Source organism: Pleuronectes platessa, chromosome 4, assembly GCF_947347685.1.
Source record: "Pleuronectes platessa chromosome 4, fPlePla1.1, whole genome shotgun sequence".
In the NCBI taxonomy this organism is placed as follows: Eukaryota; Metazoa; Chordata; class Actinopteri; order Pleuronectiformes; family Pleuronectidae; genus Pleuronectes; species Pleuronectes platessa.
Genome location: NC_070629.1, coordinates 7,402,508 through 7,426,246, shown reverse-complemented (window position 1 = coordinate 7,426,246; position 23,739 = coordinate 7,402,508). Strand labels below are relative to the sequence as shown.

Below are 23,739 nucleotides of genomic sequence, written 5' to 3'. Positions count from 1 at the left end.
TGGAAACACTGTTTATAAGGTTTCGATCTGAGTATGTAAAGTGGCTTGAGATGATGTACGCAGTGAGTCATGAAAATACATTATCTCAAGGGATGGGGATAGGGGCAACTGGCTCCATCTGAAAACTGATTGTCCCCTGGAGTGCCTGTTAGTAGTCTTTAAAATAATACCTACAGTAATTGTAAGCTATTGAAGTACACAATGAACAAGGAACACATTTCTAATTATGTTCAATGATGTGTGACTTTGCTCAAATGTGTAAAACTAACAGGAAAGAAGTATTGACTTAAAGGTCCAGTGTTAAAGGTTTAGGTTAAAGGGATCTATTGGCAGAAATTGAATATATAATAAATCCAGGGATTTTTTCACTAGTGTGGTTCATCTAAATTGTACAGATTGTTGTTTTCTCTACCCTAGAATGGGTCTCTTATGTTGTTTATATTCATCAAAAGGGAACAAGCTTAACACCTTTTGAGTTTTTATGACAATTGAATGCTACCACAGGTTCTCTCTCATGTTTGGAAAGGGAGGGTGAGGTGAGTATTCAGCTGCGGCATGCAACTTCGCCACTAGATGTCACTAAATTCTACACACTGAACCTTTAATTAGGACCTTACTTAGTCAGGAGTTGTGTATGGCTGTTGGACACATAATGGCCCATCTGTGTAAATTGTGGCCCCTGATTTAGAAAAAAACCCTTGATCCTAAGTTAGTTACAGACTGTGTAGTGTGGCCCCCTCTGATCAAGCTGATCGCAATCACCAGCCTGCTACACTGACGCTGACAGGAAACACTGACATTCACACAAACTGACTGCGGTGTGCAAATGAAGCTCAGGAACACAAACCATCGGGTTTGAATGGGACGCACGCATGTGTATATTCCCGCTTCTCACTTCCTGGTTACTTCCTGCATTCTCTATCACGTCCCCCTGTTTGGACGGAGCTGGCACCGCTCGTCCAATGACGTTAGTCCACATGCGGCGCAGGGAAGAGGGCTTTAATAAAACCACAGTGTCAGAGCCGTGCCGAGCCACTCAGAGCTGCGCCACGCTGAGGCACGGTACGGAACGGCACCGCACGGTTGCACACAGCGAGAACCGGACCAGGTGAATGCGGTCCTCAACGCGGGACACTGTCGCACACACTTTCCCATCACTTCCGGAGATTAGAAGGCGAGTCGGGGCATCTTCACCCAGACAGGGAAGAGGAATTTCACTCCTCCTCCTCCTCCGTGACCAGCTTCAAGAATCTCCCCAGTGGCCCGAGGGACGCGTCGTTTGACCGCGGTGTGTATCCAGCTGCCCTCCGGGTATCGACCCTCTCCAGTTGTCGACAGTGTGGTGAAGTGCGGTGCTGTCTGTGGCCGAAGCTGTGCGGGAAAAAGCCGTGTCCGTGTCAGCCATGGAGAACGCTCACACGAAGAGTGTGGAAGAAGTTTACAGTTATTTCTGCGTCAATGAGAGCACAGGACTGTCCCTGGACGAGGTGAAGAGGCAGAAGGAGAAATGGGGCCTAAACGGTACGACAGCTTCATTATTTCTAAACACCCTCACCAACACAAACAGCAGCGCCGCCGGGACACGAATGCCACACGCTTTCAGAAATGTCATGTCATTGTCAGTGTTCAGTGAATGTGGGGGAAAAGTCAGCACCGCCATCATCCTCCTCTTCCTCCTCCTCCGGCCGGTGTCATAAAGTGATCCGGCTGACGTCAGCAGTGGTGACCTCGAGGGTTTCCCATCTCTCGCATAATAACACAGTAATGATTACTTAGAGGCCATTGTCGGGTGTTCAACACTGTTTTATTGTGTGTCGTTGTGTTGTGTGATGACTCTGTTTAACATTGTGACAGTGTAGTGAAGTGTGGGGCACGTTGTTGGCCACAGCACGTAGAGCTGGATGCTCCTCAGAGCTGGAGTCCACCACCTCAGGTCCATGTCCCTGCAGATCCAGCAGGCATCTGACAGTGACCATTGGCCACGGGACAAGTAACCTTATCCGCCCGAGTTAATCTCCTTGTCCCGGAGCTAAACAGTTGTTTTATATTAATACCATCTAGGAGGTCATGGAGGGTAAATTGCACCCTCTCCTAAATCCCTCTGACCTTTCAGTCGATTGGAGATTTGTGAATTCTCAGTAGGATCAAAACAGCAAGTTAAATTAGTGCAGCAAGGCTATCATTTATTCTAAGATAATTTTTTAACCAATTTTCTTTTCAGCATGCGTGCATCTCACGTTTGCAGCCACTGTTGTCATTGAAACAAGGTACCAGGCAGTCATGGAGGAATTGTTTACATTTCATTAAGCAAACGGGCCCCATTGGCCCAAGTCTTGAATGCATTCCCAGTAGGAAATGAGGAAAAAACAGATGACATTGAAAATACCCAATAGTGAGAATATTTCAATTCACATTTTCTCAGAGTTGGATGTGGTATATAATCTAATTTAAATTAAGTCGGTAAAACTGTGTATCATCGTGGTAATTTGAAATATTCAGATATAGGGGCCTTTCTTTAAAAAAAAAACTATCAAACCTTAAATTAAGTTTAGTTATTTTTCTCCATCAATTACACGTTCTTTATGCCCCCATTAAATCATTTACCAAAATCAGGGGAGAAACATACATATGTCTCGGAACATACCTAATGGCTCTTGTTATGGGAATCAGTTCCCCATAAAGAAACAGAAACCGAGAGTCATGTCTGCTTAAAAAAACATTGATGCCTTTTCTTTTCTCTTTCATCCGTGTCCTGTGCCATCTGTGGATCGACTTTCTCCTCCTTCATACTGACAGAGTTACCAGCTGAAGAAGGTAATCACCACTGCCACTCATATTGTTCCTCTCGTTTTACATACGATTCTGTGACGGATTGTTTTAAACCTTTTCTTTTCTCCGCAGGGAAATCTTTATGGGAGCTTGTCCTCGAACAGTTTGAAGATTTGCTTGTTCGAATTCTTCTGCTGGCTGCGTGTATATCTTTTGTAAGTATATCTATTATCTATGTTTATATATTTTCATTGCTATTGGATAAAACATAGTCCTATTGAAAGTGTGAACTTTACTGTATATTTTTACACTATGTAGACTTTTGTTACTATTACTTGTGTTACTTCATCCATGACTGAATAGAGCTGAATTTACAAATTTGGGGCTCATCACTCTGCTTGTGACTTACTGATTAATTTTACTCAGTTACTCCCCTTGTTAACTCCTTCATGGTCTGTCCAGTAAATGAGAAATATGATGCACACATAATTCTTAAGAATCCCAGGAGAAGTTGTAGCATCTACACATAGCTTTATCCTGCCAGTTCCGACTGAAGGTGTTTATGTGAAGTCCAAAACTGCTGCCAGGATTATTATTAAGCCGCTTGTTGAATGGCAAGGGGTCAGTTCATGCATGGCATAGCACTGAAGTGTGAACGTCTTCAGTTTGTGTAACCTGGGTGAGGTTACACTCACACATTAGGGAGCTAAACAGCTGAGAAAGCTAGCGACCCATTTGAGGAATGGTGACAACAGCAGCGGCAGCATTGAGTTGCTGTCACCATGTGCAGAGTAAGACATTTGAGTCAAGCGTGACCGCTGCTGTGTAATGACTTCGTCTGATCTCGCAGGAGACTCTGACTTATAATGCTAGAAAGAGATACATGTTTTATAGTAGGCTGACATTGGGTGATTTTGACAAATCTGCAGACTGTCCGAATTCCAAGATTGCTACATATTTATCTCCTTTTATTTTTATTTTTTTTCTCGTACACGTGGGTGGGACAGTTTTTAACGGCGGTCTCTGTGTGCTTGTGATCGTGCTGCATGTCTGTTCTTATTGGCCAATCACAATATGTAATCACATCAGATGTAGTGAAGGCCGTTATTTCTTTGACTCAATGTAAAGCAACAGATCTGTGTATATTGACTTCACCGCAAATTATGTTCCAGTGGTCTGAATAACATTTTGATAACTGACTTCCTGTTTGCGTGTGTCTCTGTGAGAGAGTTGGTATGTGGTGGGCAGTGCCCGGTCAGTTGATACAGAGGTGTCAGTGGCTGCTGTCTGACGGGGGAACAGAGCACCACTCAAGACCAAATTTGGACCTCACCACTCAGTGGGAGGGCTCTCGTCAAATACACCTCAACATACAGTTTTATTTTCTCCCATTCTTTAATAAATGTATACCAATAGAATGTGGAATCCAATCACAATCAGAAAAGCTTTTATAGTTATGCCTAAAGTCTTTGGCATCCAGCACAGATACGTATGTCTCATAGAGGTTGATAGCTTTATTACATTTTGGGACATTAACTAATTGCCTGTGACACAATGTAATTTTAGACCAATTACAACAAGCCATGAGAGAGTCCAGGTCAGTTCGTTTTAATGTCATAATGTTTTAACGCTGGCAGTGAGACGTTCTTCTATAACAGACCTTTAGTATTCCATTAGATATCCCTTTCTGAAATGGATAGGTTAAAGTAGTTCCACTTAATATAGGTCTGACTGTGTTAATCTCAGCCCTACAGTCTTCTTGTTGGCAGACATGTTTGCATTAGAGAGTCAAACACTCATCTTTCATTCCCTACACATCAGATGGGCTGTGCAGTGTCAGCAGTTAAACAAGTCAAAGATTACAAATATCCACAGGAGAATAAAGAACAGTTGCTCACAGTGAATGGAATACATCTATTGCTAGATAAGCTCAGTCGTTGATGAGTGAACAGTTTCTAACATATAGGTTTAGGATAATGTTGAGGGGCATTAAGATGCACTTGTATGTAATGTTTTTTTTCCCTCAGTATCTGAAGTTTTATGTAAGAAATGTGTGGGATGATCCTCGGCTATGAGCAGTCTTTGGCTTTGAACAAGAGTTTCTAGCAGCTTATAAATGGTTTAATCCAATATTTCTGGAATGAAGCACTGCTGTCATAATAAATGTCTATTTGAAAGACAAGAACCTGCCCACCTATTCTGAATGTGTAATTTGTGACAGTACAGCATCTTGTCCAATTTCAGAGTATTTTCCATACATTAGATATTTTTTTCTGCAGTTTCCCTGTTATTAGCAGTGATCTGCATTCTTGTGAATTTCTTTCTCATTGTAAATGCTTTTTGAGTGAAATGTCTGAAATATATAATGTCATTTTTCTCGTGTTGTTTTCAGGTCCTGGCCTGGTTTGAGGAGGGGGAGGAAACGATCACAGCCTTTGTGGAGCCTTTTGTTATCCTACTCATTCTTATAGCCAATGCCATCGTCGGTGTGTGGCAGGTGAGAAACTTTCCCATCCTGGAAATCCCTGTATTGAAATCCCACTCAATCTCTTCTGTATCTGTGGAATGTGCCTGGAAATTGCTGTGATTTTCCTTTTTAAGTAAATCATCTTATTTTTTTAATGATTTGTATTGATTTTTACCAGTGGGATTAGTAACAGACCTATGCCAGTGTGGATTACAGTGTTAAAACGAGATCCCTTATAGACCCATTTGATTTTAAGCACGTGTCTGTATCATGATGGACAGAGAGATACTAATATTGGGTACACATGGCCAAATCCAGTTTATTCCACTACAATAGTCCTATGATAGTTACGCTACCTTCATCGACATGGCCATGAAATCATAACCAGAGGAACATGAGACCCTGCATCCATCAATGATATGAAGATTGTGTCAAAGATGTTGGTGTTGTAATGTCAATGACACATCTGGATATGCCTGCCAAAACCTTTGGAAAAACTTCATATTGTTCCACTGGTGTTAAACGTTATCTATCAGTGTGGCAGCCTGCTGCTGTTTGTGGGTTTCAACATTTGTTTTACTTCCCTCAAACTCTAGATAAACAGTCTACTTAGAATTATTTTTGTCACACAGAAGGCTTTCTATTGAAAAGCAACAGTCAGTAATAGGTCAGTCTGTATCTCACTCATGAGGCCTGCATTAACTTATTTTTCAGATATTGGAGTCCACTGTGACACATGTTTTACTCCAACTAAATTATGAAACTATTTTAACAAATATTATATCAGAACCAAGAACAGGCCTTTATTACCGTTTGTTGTCTCTTACTACTGAACCGATTTCCATGAATTTTTGCAGAGGAGTGGGGCCCTAAGAAGAACCCATTGACTTCTGTAGCAGATCATGATAAACTGTCTGATTCAGCTTATTTTTTATCACTTTCACTTTAACATGGCAAGATAGGGAGCTAGCCTTGAGGGAGGTATGCGCTCTCCAAGCGTGCTTGTAGTTATTTAGTGATATTATCAGCTCATCTCAGAAATGATGACACTAAGTCCTGTTCTCACCTCACCAGGAACGCAATGCTGAGGATGCCATTGAGGCACTTAAAGAGTACGAGCCTGAGATGGGGAAAGTCTACCGGCAGGACAGAAAAACTGTGCAGAGGATCAAGGCCAGAGAGATCGTGCCTGGTGACATCGTAGAGGTTGCCGGTAGGTTGCCTTGCTCTTGATTTTGTGTCTCTATAAACAAACATGACTTCTGTTTCTTCATTATTGTTTTAACCTTATTCTACTGTTAAACTGTTGCATGTGTTGCTTAGATCAGAGCATCAGATAACTGAAAAGGCTCAGATGTTGATTTGTGTATTTCTCTCCGGCAAAGGAAAATTCTGGATATCACATGAACCAGTTGGGAACAAACCTTGAAATTGATAGAGAATTGGTAATTTAATTCGTCTGCAGTTTCTATCAAGATTAGCTGTTTTGCTGTGAAAGAATTAGTTTTTCTGGGGTGATGAAAGGAAAGATGTGGTGTTTTCATATGATGGTTCGTTGTCTGTGTTCGACTCAGCCCACTGTGACAGGTCGGACGTTTCCAGGTATATTTAGCACCAGGTCAAGTTGGATCCCTCATCCCAAAGTGCCACTGCGTCACACCCTGTTAGAATAATGTGTTGTGAGATGTTTTTATTAACCCTGTGTCACAAAGGGCGAGAGGAAAAGGCTAGCAAGGCACATTTCACTGTGTGTGTCTGTGTGTATTCGTCAAGCTGCCAGTGCATCTTCACAATTTATCCTAACACAACAGTTTCTCCCCATGCAGCATGTGAACAGGGCGGTAGAGTGATTCATGCTGCTGACTTCCAATCAGCGCTTTTTTTTAAGAGGGCTGTTTTCTCTCATGGTACAGTGTGTGTGTGATTCTGCAGAGGGATGAACACAGACGTGTTGGAGAATGCTGGAGTCCTTAAAACACAGACGTTATCTTGATACTCTGTTTAACCCTAAGCCAATGAAGTGATGCATAGTTTTTCTGTGCATACTGGTAGGTTTTATTTTTGGCTTTCATAGGCCATTTAGATAATGGAATGCAGTATTTATAGAGGCAGTGACAGTGGTGAAGATGACAGGTGTCTGGTCCCACCCCGCACATGCCCATCCCATCCTGCTCTGGGAAGCATTGCTACGGTTGGTGACGTGGGAGTCCTCAGTAACCTTGACAAGGGCAAAATTGAGTAGGACTCTACAGGGATTTAAACTCTATTGTAATTTCTGTTTAAATGGGTTTTATATACTGTGTATAATTGGGTGTTGGTCGACGGGGATAATCCCTACATTCTGATTATGACTTGCAAAAGAAGCTAAGTGTGTAAGGCTTTGTTTTTTGGCTCAAGTTGAAAGAGTAGTTTGTGAGTCAGACGCGCACTCATGTATATTAGAGACCCAGTCGTCAAAACCTCTTGGTAGTGGTAGCTGCATGCTTTGATGTCAGTAGCGAGGTTTACTCTAAAAATGCAGCCCAACAGGCAGCATAAACAGGAGCTTGGCCATCAGTAGAAGCTCATCAGTTGCAGTTTACCATCGAAATCCTCCTAATTTCTTTTACAATAGTTTCTGTCGAGTTTCCCCTTATATAAATTGTATTTTCCTGAAGCTCCAGTTCAATGTGACCCCTGCCCATGCAGTGGAGGAATGTTATGACGCAGATGCATGCTGTTCGGTTGCTGAGCTCCAGGTAGAGGAAAGGGAGACGAGCCCGCAGCCAATCTTTGCTGCTCGCTGTCAGGGGGGTGCTGTGACTTTGAACGCTGCTTCCTGCTCGCACCTCATCACTTATCAGCCCCACAATCGCAAGTCTGTTCAGTGTCATGGAAAATAACAAACTGTGATGCGTCTGTCCGACTTTTGTCTGAACCTGATCATTTTTTTGTGTTATTTTTGTACCTTGGTGTTTTCAGATGTGATCTTGAAGCAGCTGAAGACCTTGGGGCTGTTGTATGTGCTGGTCTCAGGCCAGTCTGCTCTTCTGTGAAGTCCTCAGACTGCTGTTGTTGGGTTGATAATATACTGGTTCAAACCAATGTGGCTCAGCAAAATCAAAACTAACCCTTGATTTGTTCCAAATTCTTACTATAATATAGATTTGTGATACGTTTGGGATGGGCAGGTGCCACAGCCTAAATCCGATAAAGGATTAACTCACCCGCTGGGTTTCCAGTTGGTTTTAAGTTGTTTTCATACGACAACATGCTGCCAGTTTACAGTTTGGTGTTATGAAGTTGCACATTTCTGGATGTTGGCCTTTCCTCAGAGCAGTGGAGCTTAGTGCGTTTGTTCCCTGCTGCCTGTGAAATTGTGAGTCTGGTCATGATGGGGGTCAGTGTGTTGGGGGGGGGGGGGGGGGGGGTAGCGTACGGGGGAGGATCTCTCATCTGCTTTCATTGTGTTGGAGAGAGATGACCTTATAGGGAAGCGCTTTGTGGATCCACTCCATCGTGCTCAATGCACAGTGACCCTGCCCATCAGCATCCGCGCCCTCCACTAAGATTACCACGGATAGTATGTGGCATTCAATGGGGTCTGGCAAGCATCTATTGTCACCGAGGGACTGTCTTTTGGCAAAGGTTCCTGACTTGTCAGCAAGGCGGAGAGAAAAGGTCTGCTCTTGCCAACCAGGCAAGGGGGCATTAGAATGTGAAGACCTCCCATAAAGAAGTCCTGCAGAACAGAAGTCTTAAATCAAACCAGTCCGTACAAGTTGATTGTGCATGTAATGTTCAGCGTAAATTAAAGTATATAATTGCATAACAACATACAGACCAACAGAACCAGGCATGTTAACATTAACTACTATAGTGCACTGACTGCTGGGAGTCCATGCTTTGCCATCTGGTTATAGATGGTTACAGATCAGACTTAGATGCAAGAAATGAGGGACCACTACAGACAGTTATGCAAGACATGAGAAGAATGTTCACTTTCCCTTTTTTCTTTTTAAACCAGGATATACAATCTGTACTTATTCTGAGAGCTAGTGATGTCTTATTCACATTCTAATTTCTATGGCTGCAAGAAAAAATTTGATGTATGCTTTCACACTATGTTTTGTCTGTAACTACAGAATGATAACATTAGTCCAAAATTCATATTATTTGTCTTGCACCATCTAGGTTTTTTTTTTTTTAAATGTCTCATGCATTTATGCATTCATCATAATGTACATGAAGATATGCCTGACTCTACTAAACTCCCAGTTATTTTTTTTACAAATGCTTTAGTGCTGCCAGTCCTGGCACAAGTTGTATTACTATGGCAACGGAAACAGTTGTATGCGGATGTATTTGAAGTCCAGCTTATTGCTGCTCAAGATTCATAACAGACAAAGGCAAAGCAGAGAGTTCCAGCAAACAGTGTTCGAGATCCTGCTTGCATAACTGAGGTCGTAGGTGAGAATCGTCTGCCAAAGTCAAGAAACTACTCCACTGTTGGTAAATATTGGTTTATCACTCCCACCAACCAACTGATGATGACCAAAAAACCTTCTTACATCTGGCTTTTGTCTGCAATGTAGTTAGATAGAATCGACATCCACTCCCAGATCAAATAATTCTGCAGGGGACATGGTTTCTTATCGGCAGTGATGGCACGTTACAACTGGATGAGTGTGCTAATTTGGTGGTTGTGAGGGATGGGAGGTGAGAGCGCCCATCAGTTCATGACATTGAACCTTTTGCACTGGGGAAAAATAACTGCGAAGCAAACTCCTCTACTGGCAATGGAAAAGTGTTTTGGTGGGTTTACCCATATTTTAAAAACCTAATTTCGGTGAAACAGAGTTGTAACATGGTTCCGGTTCAGACCTGGTATTAGCATCTCTCTCAGGTTATCCCATCACAATGAACAGCTCTTGGTACAGGTGGGAACTGCTAAGTACCAAAGACGCATTCATATTGAAGGAAAACCTTCTCAACTTGTCTACTTCATCTTTTATGAACCAAAATGTATTTACACATCTTCTATTTGTCTTTGTCATTACATTGATTTATTTATTACAGTATGATCAGTGGGGATTAGATTGACAGGGGACTCTAAATTGACGGTAGGTTGGTGAATGGTTGTTTGTTTCTGTATATGTTGTTGGCCCTGCAATACACTGTCAACTCTCGCCAAATGTCAGCTGAGATTGGCTCCAGTTCCCCGTGAGGCCCTTGAAGGATAAGGATTATAGATAATGGGTGATAACGAATCGTGTTAATTTGCATATAAAGCGCGGAAGGGAGATCTGATTACAAGTGATCAATGGAGACATACTGTAAATGGAGATGCGCTCTAATGCCTAGTTTGAACTTTTATTCTTATAGATGTCCACTTGTTGCACAGGGTAAACACAAAAAAAATATCAACAGTGAGAAGAGAAGGAGTGAACCGTTACAGTTTTAGCTGTTTTATTAAACGTATCAATTTGGATAAAGTTTTTGCATTGTTGTATGTTTAAATGTAGCTAACGAGTGAATCAGTAGGAGCTGTATTGGAAAGCTGCTGGATGCTTCACTTGTTGACCGCTCTGAAATGGCCCTCTCAACATGACAGAAGGTCAGCCTTTTGTTCAACTGCCATCTGCACATGTATCCTCCTGTCTGGCACTGACAAAGCCTGGCCCGCTGAACCACTCTCTCTTACCGAACACACGGCAAAGGCAGGTGCCAGTCAAAGCTGACTGCCTCGCGCCAGTGGCGGCCGCGCCTGCTGTTGAAAGGTCTGTTTATAAGGCACCTCTGGGAGTCATGTTGGGTGCAATGTTTTGCCAGGGTACACAGCGCTTTTGTCACTGTAAAATCTGTCGACTGTATGACCTGTTGGCAAGCACAAAGGTGATAAAGTGGAGGTGACTGAGGAGATGCTTGGACTGTTACCAAGTAGGATGTTGACACAAAGGGATAGATGAGATACACACACTAAATCAGAGCAGGTCTGCAGTGTAACACATCCCCCGGAACAGATCCATCGTGTCAGTGTCCCAGAGTTTTAACACAGAGCAGTGGATTCTTTAAATGAGAACATCAGCGAGCACTTTTTGTTAGAAGCCCGTCCTTCTAGCCTTGTTTCTTGGCTCAGGTCACTCTATGAGGTTGTATTTCTTCAAAAGTAATGACTTAGCACAGGAAGTATTACACAATCATCCAGGATGTAATTGTGAAATGTTTTGGCTTCTATGAAAACCTCTTACTTTTTGTTCCTTTGGCACAGCTGCGGGGTGATCCTTTTAAAATCTTAAAGGGGTGGGATCCCTGAACTTGATTCTTCTCTACCATGTGCAGATTATATGCAGTAGACTTAGTTTCCGTGTGACTGACCCGACGCCCACATGGCTCCATCTGTCTTTCTATTCAGAAACAACCTCTGGCAGCACCCATTGTTCAAGGTTTAGGTGGTTTAAAGGTGCAGTGGAGATCAACGTTAGTCCTTCTTAGAAAAGCTGTCACTGTGTGTCTTGATTGGCCTCTGGCTGCTGACAGATCAGAGTCTCTGGCAGGACATCAGAAGTGTTTGACGATCATCCAGCTTCTCACTGGATCGTGTAAAATAGTAAGAAGTCAACACCTACGGAGCCGAAGTGTTGAAATGTAACTATGAAAAGGATCTGCATTAGTTAGGTGAAACAGTATCATGTATTAAATTCCAAGTGTCAGTACCTCGTCCCAAGTGTTTGAGGAGAGGTAGAGCAGCAGCAGCTCCATCTTTGTCCCCCTGTCTCTTCCTGTGCTGTGACAGTGTTGAGGAAGCAGCTGCCATCATACAGCCACGTTAAAACCTGATAAGGGCTTTAGGGAACATATCGAAATGCTTTTCCATTTTTGGCTGCATGTATTGTTGGCCTCATCGCTACTTTCCCCTCCCGTCCCTCAAGGGCATGGGGGGTTTTGGATTACCGTACATGTTCCCTCAAATTGGAATCTTGACGTTGGTATGTTTTTATCAAATCTTTTTCTGCTCAGTTTAGATTTTAACCTCACCTCTGTCATGATATGTTGCTAGATTCTTAGATATTAAGCTGTCTTGTATGAGGATTGTATTCTAACTATACCATGAACTTGGCTGGAGTCTTTTGTAACAATCTTGACACAATTAACATTTTTAACTAAGTAGGCCTTTATGTAGACACCCACAGAACTGTGCCATAGCCTGAACCATTTCCCCAGTTTCCATCGCTTTTATGTACCATTAGGAAGCTGAATTGGGTCAGTGCAATTTCAATGTACCCAAATTGGCCTTTTCCCATGAGACAGGCCTTTTATGGCTCACAAGTCCTCCATTTCATCCTCTCTCTGGCTCTCTCTCTGGCTCTCTCTCTGGCTCTCTCTCTGGCTCTCTCTCTGGCTCTCTCTCTCTCTCTCTCTCTCTCTCTCTCTCTCTCTCTCTCTCTCTCTCTCCCAACAGCGATGGCAGCACCGTAATGAGCTGTGTGATGCATCAGTTGAACTGGCACTACTGTAAATATTTGTTAAGATCAGTGTCAGTCACATGAACCTTCACTCCGACCTGACTGTATTTTTTTGGGCTGTTTTATGTTACTCCCAGTAGATTTAGTGTTGTGTTGTTGGGGCTCTGTCGTTTTAATTTGAAACATGTTTGTGAATCTGTTTGTTAATAGTTGGAGACAAGGTACCTGCTGACATCCGGATCTGTTCCATCAAATCAACCACCTTGAGAGTTGATCAGTCCATTCTGACTGGTGAGTTATTTCTGCTACTAATATCCTTTCCATTAATTTATCAATAATCTCTACCATTGACCTTTTCAGTTTACAACTCTAAAATATGTACATAAATCCCTTTTTAAAAAGTTTTCTGTAATTGTTGCTTATTGCACAATAATCTTTTCAGCAGTGCCTGACAATGTCATCCTGCATTCCACACCTCATATTTAAATATTTGACTGAATTCCTGCTTGTTATTTGTAAATAAATATTTAGTCATATACTGAAAGTCACAAGTTTAGCTCAGGGAAATGGTAAAGCCCTTACTTAAGGCAGCAGACAAATGAGGCTCCTCATAGTTTGCATGCTAAGTTTTCAATGTCACCATCCAATCTCTATAATACTGTATCCCTAATACACAAAGCTGCTTTTAGACATGTCCACTCTTTTATTTGAGTCTTGAGTATGTATTTTTTTTTTTTATAACTAAGATTGTATTTTTGATTAAATACGTTATATCTCCAAACTAATTTTAAATTCTCCGCTGATGCTCCCTTTTTTTTTTTAACTAAGAGCGCACAGTTGTCCTAGTTAATCTCATTAAAATGCTACATTTTAGGGCTATGCTCAAGCAAAACAATCTGTGATCTTTAGAATAAAGTCATAATATTGCAAGAATAAGGTTGTAAAATTCTGAGAAAAACTTGATCTTTACTAGAATATAGAGAAAACATTTTTCGGGGGGGAAAGTAGCAGACAACTCATGTTTGTCAGAATTAACCCCCTGAATTCTTATGTATTCAAAATCTTGAACCAATCTTATTTTAAATCTACTATCTATGGTTATTTGTGAACCCTGTTTTAAAGTATTAGAACTTCTCAGTTCTCAATATTCCTAATTTGAAAGCAGGTATCAGACTTATCCTTTGATTTTCCTCACCTTGACACATGGTCTAAAATTATGACTGTATTCTCAACTTTCTTTTTCTTCAAAATGGTCCTAATACTCTAAACAAGGTTAATTTGTGTATCATGACAGTTTCCAGTTAGCACATTTTTGTGTCTGAATTGAAGCAGTCATGAGCGTGGTGGTAAAGAGGAGTGAGGCAGCATGAATAATCAGCACTATAGATCCCTGTAGAGATATCTGCCTGCTTAGTTCTCCACACAATGTGCAGAGACTAAGCTGATCCCATGTGATGTCTCTGTAGGTGAATCTGTCTCAGTCATCAAACACACCGACCCTGTGCCCGACCCACGTGCCGTCAATCAGGACAAGAAGAACATGCTCTTCTCCGTAAGCTCAGCTCACACACCCTGTTGACCTTGAACTTCTTGTTTCAGTTTTTGTCGACTCCCTGGAATATATCATAAAGATGTGAGAACGTATCAGATGTACTTGAGCCAACAGGTCTATACTTGCCATTTCAGGGCACTAACATCGCATCTGGGAAGGCCGTGGGTGTGGCTGTGGCCACCGGAGTTAACACAGAGATTGGTAAGATTCGTGATGAGATGGCTGCCACAGAGCAGGAGAAGACGCCCCTGCAGCAGAAGCTTGACGAGTTTGGCGAGCAGCTGTCCAAGGTCATCTCCATCATCTGCATTGCCGTGTGGATGATCAATATCGGACACTTCAACGACCCCGTCCACGGAGGCTCCTGGATCCGTGGGGCGGTCTACTACTTCAAGATCGCTGTGGCGCTGGCCGTGGCTGCAATCCCCGAGGGTCTCCCAGCCGTTATCACTACCTGCCTGGCTCTGGGCACCCGCCGCATGGCCAAGAAGAACGCTATTGTCCGCAGTCTGCCATCTGTTGAGACCCTGGGCTGCACCTCTGTCATTTGTTCTGATAAGACAGGAACCCTGACAACCAACCAGATGTCTGTGTGCAGAGTGAGTCACACATACACACTCACACTCCTGGTGCACTGCTGAGCCATATAGTAGTAGTAAGTGCTTTGTCATCTCTGTTGTCAGTGCCTGTTGTTTGTATTAGGTGACAGTCTGACTGCAGCTGCGTAACTCACCTCAAATACATCTGTCACACTGACTGCAAAGAGAGAGAGTGGAGTGTTCCTCCTGCTCACATATCCAGATATCTAACTGTTGAGCCACTCCTCTAACTTATGCTGATGTCTTGAATGACTTGCAGTGCTGCAGTTGCATAACTGACCTTGCGTCACCAAGCTGCAGAGCCGGCAGCCCGTAGTTCCTTTCTCTCTTCCTCTGTCTGTGAGAGGCACCCTGCTGCTACTTAGCCCCACATTCAGCATTTATTAAAGTTTGATTCTGTCTTGTTGCCTCTTCTGCTTCTGTGCTTTATTCAGTACTTTGACAAAGCCTGAATTAGACCTGAGGCTTTAATTTACAGTATTTTATTGCTCACTGATTTGGGTCTCGGTTTTGTTTGGCCATGATTGAAAAGCCTTACAGCTCTGCAGGGTGATTCACAGTGAGCCATGTCATTAAGCCACTGAAAGGAGAAACCATTCACACTTGGGGAATGCAGGCAAAAGCTTTTTAAAGAGGTTTGCTGCTAACTATATTCACACATCTCTCTTACAATAAAAAAAGAAATCAAAATGACTACAGTGTAGATAAATGACTAGAAGTTTTATCACAATTGCCTGTTGTCTTGTCTTGTATTGTTTTGCCTCCTGGTGCTATGTATAGAGCCCAAGTTACTGACTAGGATCAGTTTTGAAAGTTGTGTGTGGTGGCTTATTTCTTTTGGGCACAGCTTCCTTTTGTCTCTGGCTCCCTGGCAGTCCTGTGTGTTTACTAATGAGAATAAACTAAACACCTTTTTCTCACATTAGGCATTGGGCCACCCTGCCGGGCACTCAGATAGACGCGCTAACACCGCAGGCTAATCTACTGTCTAAACAGAGTCGTCACATTGCAGGTCCAATTGGGATTTCTGTGGTTTCTGTTGCCACCTAATGTGACTGCCAGTAAAGAAACTGTCGGTGGATTCCTTCAGCGGTGTGACTTTCGGTGACCTCTCCTTTTGTTTTTTGTCTCAGATGTTCATCGTCAACAAAGCTGAAGGTGACAGCTGCTCTCTGTCAGAGTTCACCATCACAGGTTCTACCTACGCACCTGAGGGAGAAGTGTGAGTACTATACAGCTGACTTATGTCATTGGTTGAACTGGAGAATGTTTCTGTTATTATATATAGTGCACACACACACTCATAGGCTAATACTCTGCACGCCCTCAGGTACCAGGATGATAAACAAGTGAAGTCCTCCCAGTATGATGGCCTTGTTGAACTGGCCACCATCTGTGCTCTGTGTAACGACTCCTCCCTGGACTTCAATGAGGTCTGAACCCTTAACTTTGTTTTATTGAAAAGCTTTAGAACCTAGTATGAACTAAGAATGTATGTACTGTAGAGAAGTGTAGACTACCTAACTGGTAAGTCATGGAACTAAGGGCACAAACTGGTGTGAAAACCATTTGGTAGATGTGACAGCTAATTTAAAGTTAATTTAAAGTGCAAAACCACAGGAATAGGGTTGGGTATCGTTTGGGTTCTATTCTGATACTGTTTCCTAAACGGTGCCAGAACCATTGCTTTTTTTCATTCCTTCTTGTTGCATTAATTTAATTGTGTTAACTTGACACATGTGGTGATGTTTGTCGCCTGCAAGCAGGGAACTCTTTCAGTATATAGTTCAGACACTGAAATGAGGCAACATTGTTGTACATGTTTACACTTTTACAACATTGTAGCATTGTTTCATTTTTATTTTATTTTGTTTATTTGTGTGAAAATTTAAACAAAAATAACTTCTATGGATTAACTTAAAATGTTTCTGTGAGTGTTTTATAGATTGAAGCGAAATGAATGAGAACATTTTTGATTCCACAGGTGAAAGGTGTGTATGAGAAGGTCGGCGAGGCCACAGAGACGGCGCTGACATGTCTGGTGGAGAAGATGAACGTGTTCGACACCGAAGTCAACAGCCTGTCCAAGATTGACAAGGCTAACGCCTGCAACTCTGTGAGTGACCGCTACTCCCTCACCTGCTCACACTGCACATTTCCACCGCTCCCACTCAGCACATTCTCTCTCTGTGTCCTGTTGTCTCATCAGGTGATCAAACAGCTGATGAAGAAGGAGTTCACCCTCGAATTCTCCAGAGACAGGAAGTCCATGTCCGTCTACTGCACCCCGAACAAGTCTCGTTCTTCCATGGGCAAGATGTTTGTCAAGGTGAAATCACAAAAACATGTGCTAAGGACTGACTGATAGAGTTGCCATGGATTTCTAACCCGTTTATTTCTCTTTTGCACCTCACAGGGGGCCCCAGAGGGAGTTATTGAGAGATGCACTCATGTCAGAGTTGGAAACAGCAAAGTTCCACTCAACAAATGTACCAAAGAAAAGATCATGTCTGTGATCCGTGATTACGGGACAGGTCGGGACACCCTAAGGTGCCTGGCTCTGGCCACACGAGACAGCCCACCCAAAATGGAGGACATGATACTGTTAGACGCAGCCAAATTCGTGGACTACGAGGTGAATTTTCACTTAAGTTAGATCAAATTTGCTGTATTTTGGTGTCCACGTGTAGAGTATCTATTATCTACTATCTAGTATTTGACTCCCGTCTTTGTCTCCATGCATTCAGTCCGACCTGACCTTCGTCGGCTGTGTCGGCATGCTTGACCCCCCCAGACAGGAGGTGGCCGCCTCCATCAAGCTGTGCCGCAAGGCTGGCATCCGCGTCATCATGATCACCGGGGACAACAAGGGCACGGCCGTGGCTATCTGCCGGCGAATCGGCATCCTGAGCGAGGAGGATGACATTGAGCGCATGGCCTTCACCGGACGGGAGTTCGACGACTTGTCACCAGCCGCCCAGCTAGAGGCTGTGACTAATGCTCGCTGCTTTGCTCGAGTTGAGCCTTCCCACAAGTCCAAGATCATTGAGTTCCTGCAAGGATTTGACGAGATCACTGCTATGGTATAAATTCTAGAAGCTGATTCTGCTGGGGTTCTTGTATTTGAGATACATATGATTTCTATTAGTGTGTGTTTACAGGCACTTTTTCCTGCATTTTGGTAGTAAAGTTGGTCATAAATCCATTATTGGTTGACATGGTCTGACATCTGTTGATAAGCTGTCTTTGCTGGACTTGTAAGCGACATGTTCATGGTGCTGATGCACAGGATTGTACTGTCGATAATGAAGTGTTTGTTTACAGACAGGTGATGGAGTGAACGATGCCCCTGCTCTGAAGAAGGCAGAGATCGGCATCGCCATGGGCTCTGGCACTGCCGTGGCCAAGTCAGCCTCTGAGATGGTCCTCGCCGATGACAACTTCTCTTCTATTGTGGCCGCCGTTGAAGAAGGCCGAGCTATTTACAATAACATGAAGCAGTTCATCAGATACCTTATCTCCTCCAATGTGGGAGAGGTCGTTTGGTGAGTCTCCTCAGGAGCAGATGATTTTAGAATAGATTGAGTCCATAGCATTGCAGTAGATTGAATGTATGACTCGTTGCAGCTTGTCAGTACATCTTCTCATTGTGTCACTTCTGCTTAAAGCATCTTTCTGACGGCTGCACTGGGTTTCCCTGAGGCTCTGATCCCAGTTCAGCTGCTCTGGGTCAACCTGGTGACAGACGGCCTCCCCGCCACTGCCCTCGGCTTTAACCCCCCAGATCTGGACATCATGGATAAGCCGCCCCGCAACGCAAAGGAGGCCCTCATCTCAGGCTGGCTCTTCTTCAGATACTTGGCCATTGGATGTGAGTTGTGTTAACATCGAATAGTCTTTAATCTGCTGTCATGTTGTTTATAAATAAATTTGTTTTCTGAGACAATCTTTGTTTGATGATGGTGTTATTCTGGTATCTTTGCTCCTAGGCTATGTGGGTGCAGCCACAGTGGGAGCTGCTGCCTGGTGGTTTATACTCTCTGACGATGGACCTCAGGTCACTCTGTACCAGCTGGTGAGTTTGTCTCTATGAAAACCTCTCCTACAGTCCCCCCTCAGCTCTTTGCCTCCCCCTCACTTCTCTGCTGCCCCCCCACAGAGCCACTTCCTCCAGTGCAGCTCCGACAACCCAGAGTTCGAGGGACTGGACTGTCACGTGTTCGAGTCGCCCTACCCCATGACCATGGCCTTGTCTGTGCTCGTCACCATTGAGATGTGCAACGCTCTGAACAGGTAGCTGCAGCTCATAAAATCGTCTGGTCTCAGAAGATGGAGGACAAACTAAATAACTGAGTCACCACTCTCTGTTCTCTCCTCTGTAAAGTCTGTCAGAGAACCAGTCCCTGCTGCGGATGCCACCCTGGGAGAACGTTTGGCTGCTGGGGGCCATCTGCCTCTCAATGTCTCTCCACTTCCTCATCCTCTATGTGGAGCCTCTGCCTGTGAGTTTTACAAGAACAGTTTATTCTTTTATGACTGATATCATTTTTAAAAAGATAACTCAGACAGCATCTGGCTGCTTGTTGTTGCAGCTGTCATCTTCTTACAGGGTTTCTGTGGGGTCATTAAAAAAGTCAAAAATTCAATTATTGGAATTTGAGGCCTTAAAAAGTCAGAAATTTGTAAAAAAATATATCGTACTAGGTCTAAAAAACGTTTATATAGGTCTTAATCCTGTTAACATTCATTTGACGCTTCACACATCACACTTGTGACGACTGATGGAACAGAGAAAGAGAAGTTTTGGTGGAATGCGTAGTTTGTAATGTGTTTCAATTCTTTCTCTACGTTAAAAATCTTTCATTAACTTGTAATAAAACTACAAACAAACAGAGTAGTACCATACACTGGTTGTGGGACAGACCACAGACACCTACTATCTGTCTGTAGTTTGTTAGATAGCCTGGTGTAAATCATTTTGAGACTAAGACCTGCAGCCCTGGTCTTAGTTTGGGACTCGTGTGTTTTTTCTGCCCCCTTGTGATTGAAAGGTTTCACTACCAACACACATGGCTGTGTCACAAGGTCTTCATTTTGCAGACTGAATGGTCATCTTTTCATCTTCATTCTTTTTGTTTCATAACTTTCATAATATAATGTAGAACATTTTGCCTTCAATAGATGGTTCACACTAGGCACACAATAAATCATCATAGAGGGAGGGAGGGGTACGGCCTGCAACAGCTGTCAAGTTCTCATCAAGATGTAGGAGATGCATCTTTAAGGACTAGTTCAATATTTTGGGAATCCAGAGTCCTCTACCTTAGAACATGGTATTAATGGAGCTTATTTTAAATTCAACATTTGCATGTATGTATTGCTGTTTCTTCTACTTCACATGGGATCTTTAAAGATGGCGGAAGTTCCACCTCTCTCTTCGCGAGGTCAAAACCAAACCTCGTCATATCCGATATTCGGTTTAGTGGGTTAGGGCACGGCCACACCTGTAGAATATAGCAGTGGAGAACCTTAGTGTGGGAGGGTATACAAAATTAATTTCCTGTGGCGACCCCACTAAATTGCTTCCCATGTGTGACAGTGCCCTGAAAAAAATGAAAATTAAATGACAGCCCACTATCGCTTATCAAAATGAACAATATATTGTTTTAAGACCACATTTTTCACAATATCCTGTAGTGAATCTAGAAGCTCTTTTCTTTCTCTATTTTTAAATATCCTGCAACTGTGTGGATACAGTTTTCCTGTTTTTGGTCAGTTTGTGGACAGAATCACACTGATATTTTTCATAATGATTAGGTTGAGTTATTGTTGTCGTCCTGGAACAACTATCAGTAAATATGAAGTTACAGTTAGCAGCTCGTTAGCTTAGCAAAGAGACTAGAAATCGGGGCAACAGCTAGCTCTGCTCTGTCGAAGTCAGAGAGCTTCAGACGTGCTGGCAGGTGGATTTTGTGACTGGCTGGACTGTGACATGTGGTGAAGAAGAGGTTTATCTCCTTACACAGTCTGCATACGCACCAATTATCCTGTAAATATTAAGAAGTAGCTGTAAAATTCAATGACATCTGCTGTCCCTCTCTCAGGTCATCTTCCAGATTACTCCTCTGGACGTGACCCAGTGGATGATGGTGCTGAAGATCTCTCTGCCGGTCATCCTGCTGGACGAGCTGCTTAAGTTTTTGGCCAGGAACTACTCGGACCTTGGTAAAAAGCTGGAGAAGCCGGCCGCCAGAGGCTGCTCTCTGTCTGCATGCACCGAGGGCATCTCCTGGCCCTTCGTGGCCATCTCCCTGCCTCTGCTGCTGTGGATCTACAGCACCGACACTAACGTGTCCGCCATGTTGTGGCCCTGACTGACTCCTGTGCACACTCCCCCTCCTCCCCCCTCCTCCCGTGCACCAGTGTGAAGTGGGAATTAACGCACACATCTAACACCCTCACATTCATTCGGAACAACTCGCAGTCGACCCGTGCACCTGCTCTGATGGCCTGTGTGCTGTGAGATCTTTTGTATTTAGGACATTTTCACTGTTACATATTTTTACGTAGGGAGAGATGCAGACTAGGGGGTGTAGGTCTTACTTTGACTCTGACTGACATCATATCCATGTTTTATTTTTGGTTCACCATCATGCGTTTCCTCTCTTATGATCTCCTGTTTTGAACAGTGTAGGAGCCCATGGGAGCTGTGTTGAGCTGTACAGAGAATTTACACTATTTTATAATGATTAATATTTTTTAATTTTGGGGGAGGGGCTGCAGGGACAGGACTGCTGGATGTGAAGATGATTGAGCTGCGAGGAATCGTATTTTACAATACAAATTCTGGGGCCACCACTTGATTATATATACGTATCGATATATATATATATATATATATATATATGTATATATGTATTTGCCCTAGCACAAATTTCTCTCGTCATTTTTTAGCTCCGTGCATCTTGTTTGATTATTATTTTCTGCATTAGGCAGAGCACAGCTACCTCGATGCTGTTAATAGAACCATTACTACCCATCAGTCTTAACAACCACTTACACATTATACCATTTGTCGTGTTGAGGTAAGCACCAAATAGTTTTGCAGTAGAGAAAGCTACTGACATGCGTTTTTAATGTCGAATATATTTTTCTTTTCTCTGTTATTGGAGGGAAAAGCAGATGAACATGTTACCTGTGTGATTCAGAGCATTCTCTTTTTTTATATATATATAAACAGCCTGTTGTTCAATTTGTTTACTTGAAGAAAACACATATGTCTTGATTTTTCTCTTTTAAGTTTCATTTTTGAGATGGTCTTAATTTTTTTAAATCTTAATTACAGTTTATAACGTCTGTAAAATGTGCACATACTGTACCTGAATATGTAAAGATGGCACCAAGAAGCTGTCAGTTGTATCAGCTGAGCACAACACGGACACCGAGACCTCTGAAAGGCTGAAATCCTCCATCATTGGAAGAGTCTGTATATGTGTACATAGCACACAAAGTAGAATCTCTGTATAGATTTTTGTCCTTGCTGTAAAATGCTCCATACCGTCCCACTCGTTTACTTAAAGCCTGGTCCCAGCCTCTCTGCATGTCTGCTCCAGTGTCACCAGGCCTGTGAGTGTTTTGAGTTTTATGTTAACATTTGTTTCTTCCAACGCCTTCCACCTGTTAACCTGCAGAGTGAGTACACCTTGACCTGCATGCCAACCACTACTGTTCTCGTCTTATACGTAGTCACAACTTTGCAGTCAGTCGCTGCTTGTATTAGAACGACAGCAGTGACTCCTCGTGCTTTTAAAGATGTAGCGTAAATGGTACAGACGAGAGGTTTGTGTTGAATTGCCTTCAGTGTCACAAAGTGCCAGCAACGTGAGCCGAGCAGTTCCAACTGGTGCAGTGTCGCTGGTTACTTTTGATTGTAGACTGGCTGCATGTTTTGCCATCTGACTAAGCGAATGACATTAAAGTGCCCCCACAACATGACAGGACATGGTTTAATCTTTCAGTTAGGTCCTAATCTCCTGCATGGCCTTTATCGGTCTGTTAAAAAAAATAAGTGTAGTTGAATTTGAATGATTTGCTGCCCTGTTGTTTTGACTGTGGCCTTGTGATTCCTGAGTCCATTGATTTGATTCTCTTGTTTTGTTTTCCCTTCTTTGCAGTAAAGGCCAAGTAAGCCCACCTCTACTCCAAATTACTTCCAGGAACTTTGGTTTTGTTTTGTGTTGTGCATGTGTGTTTTGGGCCACACATCTTCCAAAAGCTGCATGTCAGTGACGTCATATGAAGACAGGGGCTCATTAAAGTTCATACATCCTTTTTATAGAGAGGCCATAAATTAATGTCTGATGAAAACTAGCCAATCCCACCTCATGAGTCCTTCCATCCTTGTGCATGAAGAGCCTTAGACTACGATACAGTGCTCATGCCATCTTTTTAGACTAAGATCTTAGTACTGTGTGCAGTAACTTGTACATGATTCCATGGTGCATGTCTGCTTGATCAGCCATCTGTTTTACCAGACTCGTGTAATAATAGACAATGTATAGTATTGGTAAATAGAATAGACATTCGTCAGATAGTACAAATGTTAAATAAGCTCAAAAACACCCTTCATCTTTCCTAAGGAAATACTTTTATGGGACATTTAAAAACCAAACACTTCTTTTTGGCTTTGCACTGAGATGTGCAACATGTTCGGGCTGATTTATTTAATTTCTTTGCCACATCTGAAGGCAGACGTGCAACGGTGCAGATGTTTTACTATGAGAACGGTGTTGGCGTTTCATGCCAAACTGCTGTACTGTATTTTCAGAGATGATTGTACAATGTATCACATGAACTTTGGTTTCAGGTAAATAAATCTGTCATTGACATTATGAGCTTTTTCTCTCC

The 23,739-nt window shown here is 42.8% G+C and overlaps 1 protein-coding gene across 1 annotated transcript; it reads left to right on the top strand.

Moving 5' to 3' along the window:
* The first annotated feature begins 914 nt into the window (after positions 1-914).
* atp2a2a (ATPase sarcoplasmic/endoplasmic reticulum Ca2+ transporting 2a) lies at positions 915-23,723 on the top strand. The gene is made up of 20 exons (XM_053420467.1): positions 915-1,521; positions 2,797-2,814; positions 2,902-2,984; positions 5,162-5,266; positions 6,311-6,449; positions 12,892-12,972; positions 14,148-14,233; positions 14,368-14,832; positions 15,966-16,054; positions 16,163-16,265; positions 16,817-16,948; positions 17,042-17,161; positions 17,249-17,467; positions 17,580-17,915; positions 18,157-18,377; positions 18,501-18,703; positions 18,822-18,907; positions 18,992-19,125; positions 19,217-19,334; positions 20,937-23,723. The coding sequence occupies exons 1-20, from the start codon at positions 1,404-1,406 to the stop codon at positions 21,204-21,206; spliced, it is 3,126 nt and encodes a 1,041-aa protein (XP_053276442.1). The 5' UTR covers positions 915-1,403; the 3' UTR covers positions 21,207-23,723.
* Positions 23,724-23,739: the final 16 nt, after the last annotated feature.